This window comes from Penaeus monodon, chromosome 21 (assembly GCF_015228065.2).
Source record: "Penaeus monodon isolate SGIC_2016 chromosome 21, NSTDA_Pmon_1, whole genome shotgun sequence".
Classification (NCBI taxonomy): Eukaryota; Metazoa; Arthropoda; class Malacostraca; order Decapoda; family Penaeidae; genus Penaeus; species Penaeus monodon.
This window is the reverse complement of record NC_051406.1, coordinates 46,041,551-46,043,317: the sequence shown is the minus strand read 5'-3', so window position 1 is coordinate 46,043,317 and position 1,767 is coordinate 46,041,551. Positions and strand designations below refer to the sequence as shown.

Genomic DNA, 1,767 nt, shown 5'->3' with positions numbered 1-1,767 from the left:
AGTCTAGAGTTATTTGAGAGTATTTAAGAGATGGAACTGGCAATAGCTATTTGTAGAAAATATTCAATATTTTGAAATTATTATTTTTTCTGCCTGGATTGTAGCACCTAAATATTGGCTTGCTGTTTTCCTGTCTGGAAAGTATACTTCTAAGGCATGTGTTCATCCTTCTCTGTATCTTTTGAAAATAGATCCCATCTTTTCATTGATAACCTAGTTAACAAGCATAAGTTGCATTAGCCACTTACAGCCACAACTTGTCAGTCCATGACTTGTGCTTATTCCAAAGTACTGAGTACTGTAAATTCTATATTGACTTAATATATGAGATGGCTAGAATATGTTTAGGGTGATTGACCATCAATAATTTTTATCAGTATTATTTTTTTAATTTCCAATTGGCAAACTATGAACATCCCGTGTAAATTTGTAATGTATTAATTTGGGACTTAAGATGAATATGTGTATTGTATTTTTTTAAATTTACATTTTCCCAACATTTTCTCTCATGTATATGGAGCAATTTATTCAAATAAGCTGATTTGATATATGCCCACAGTGTGTAGTATGAAGGTTGGCAGTCTCTACCTGAAAGAAAGAAAAACAAGTGTCAGAAGAAGGCTTAGTCCATGCAAGGTAGTTTGTTATTTGAAAAACAGAGCTTGCAGGTTGATAATCAACTGGTAAGGAATTCAGGGAACAAGGGACTGCACTGTAGTCTACACAGAAGGAATTCACGCTATCAGTTGAACATTGATTAATGTTTGCTTGTGTGTTATCAACAGTTTGATGCGAATTCAGTGGGAGAGCAGTGTAGAGAGAGACAAGTATGAGAGGCTCGAAGACTTTCGCACGTTAGTTGAAGAATTACACCGACTACAAAGTACTTCTTTTGTCCTAGCCTACACTGACCCTCGGGATGGGGATCTTCTTCCAATTACAAATGATGATAACTTCAGGAAAGCTCTTCAGTGCTCAAGACCACTTCTCAGAGTCATCATCCAGCATAAAGGTAAGACTGACATGGAAGTACTCTCTCTTAAGGGAATAATGTGGACAGGCTCTGTGTATCCAGTAGTTTGCTCAAGCATATAGTCTATATGTATATTTTTTAAAGTAATACCAAAAAACCTATGTACATTTCTATAAAATGAAAGTTAGTAAAAAAGAAAAATACCAACATCAGTTGTGAAACAATATTGTAATCATTACACACAACCTGAGTTTGGAGGGATGCTCACTAATGTATGGCAAAAACAACAGGAACAAGTGTCAAGCTATGTATACTTCATAAGGAGGTGGGAGAGGATGATAACCTTATAAATAACCATCTCATTTTCATTTTAAATCAGATTTCTTGTGAAGAAATCAAGTGTGAATAAGATGAATGGCCAAAGATTGTCCTGTATTCAGCGTTAAATTTGATATTAGCATTCCAGTTTCTTTTGCTTCTAGAATGTGTATATGTACTTGGATAAAGTTGCCAGCTACTCAGTAATACCCTAAAATGCAAATAGTAATGTATTTCTGATTTCCTATGACTAAACAAACAACTAAGGAGTAATATGTCTACGTGTGCACCTCCATGATAGATGGAATACCTAGTTGGGGAGGCAGAAGGAATGTTCTATCTAGAATTAATTCTTGAATGTTATTTTTGCATATTTTCATATGAGACTCAACCAGAGTCACCTAGAATATTTTGATTTTTCCAAGAATTCATAATAAAAATCAAGCCTGATCATCATTATAATTCTTTCCAAGTAC

The 1,767-nt window shown here is 34.4% G+C and overlaps 1 protein-coding gene across 1 annotated transcript in view; it reads left to right on the top strand.

Annotated features, from left to right (window-relative positions):
* Positions 1-1,110, top strand: part of LOC119586543 (partitioning defective protein 6-like) — a gene marked incomplete in the record, with an annotated part of 10,185 nt that extends 9,075 nt beyond the window's left edge. The window contains 1 exon segment of the mRNA XM_037935300.1: positions 810-1,110. Coding sequence (XP_037791228.1) covers positions 810-1,095 — 286 coding nt within the window.
* Positions 1,111-1,767: the final 657 nt, after the last annotated feature.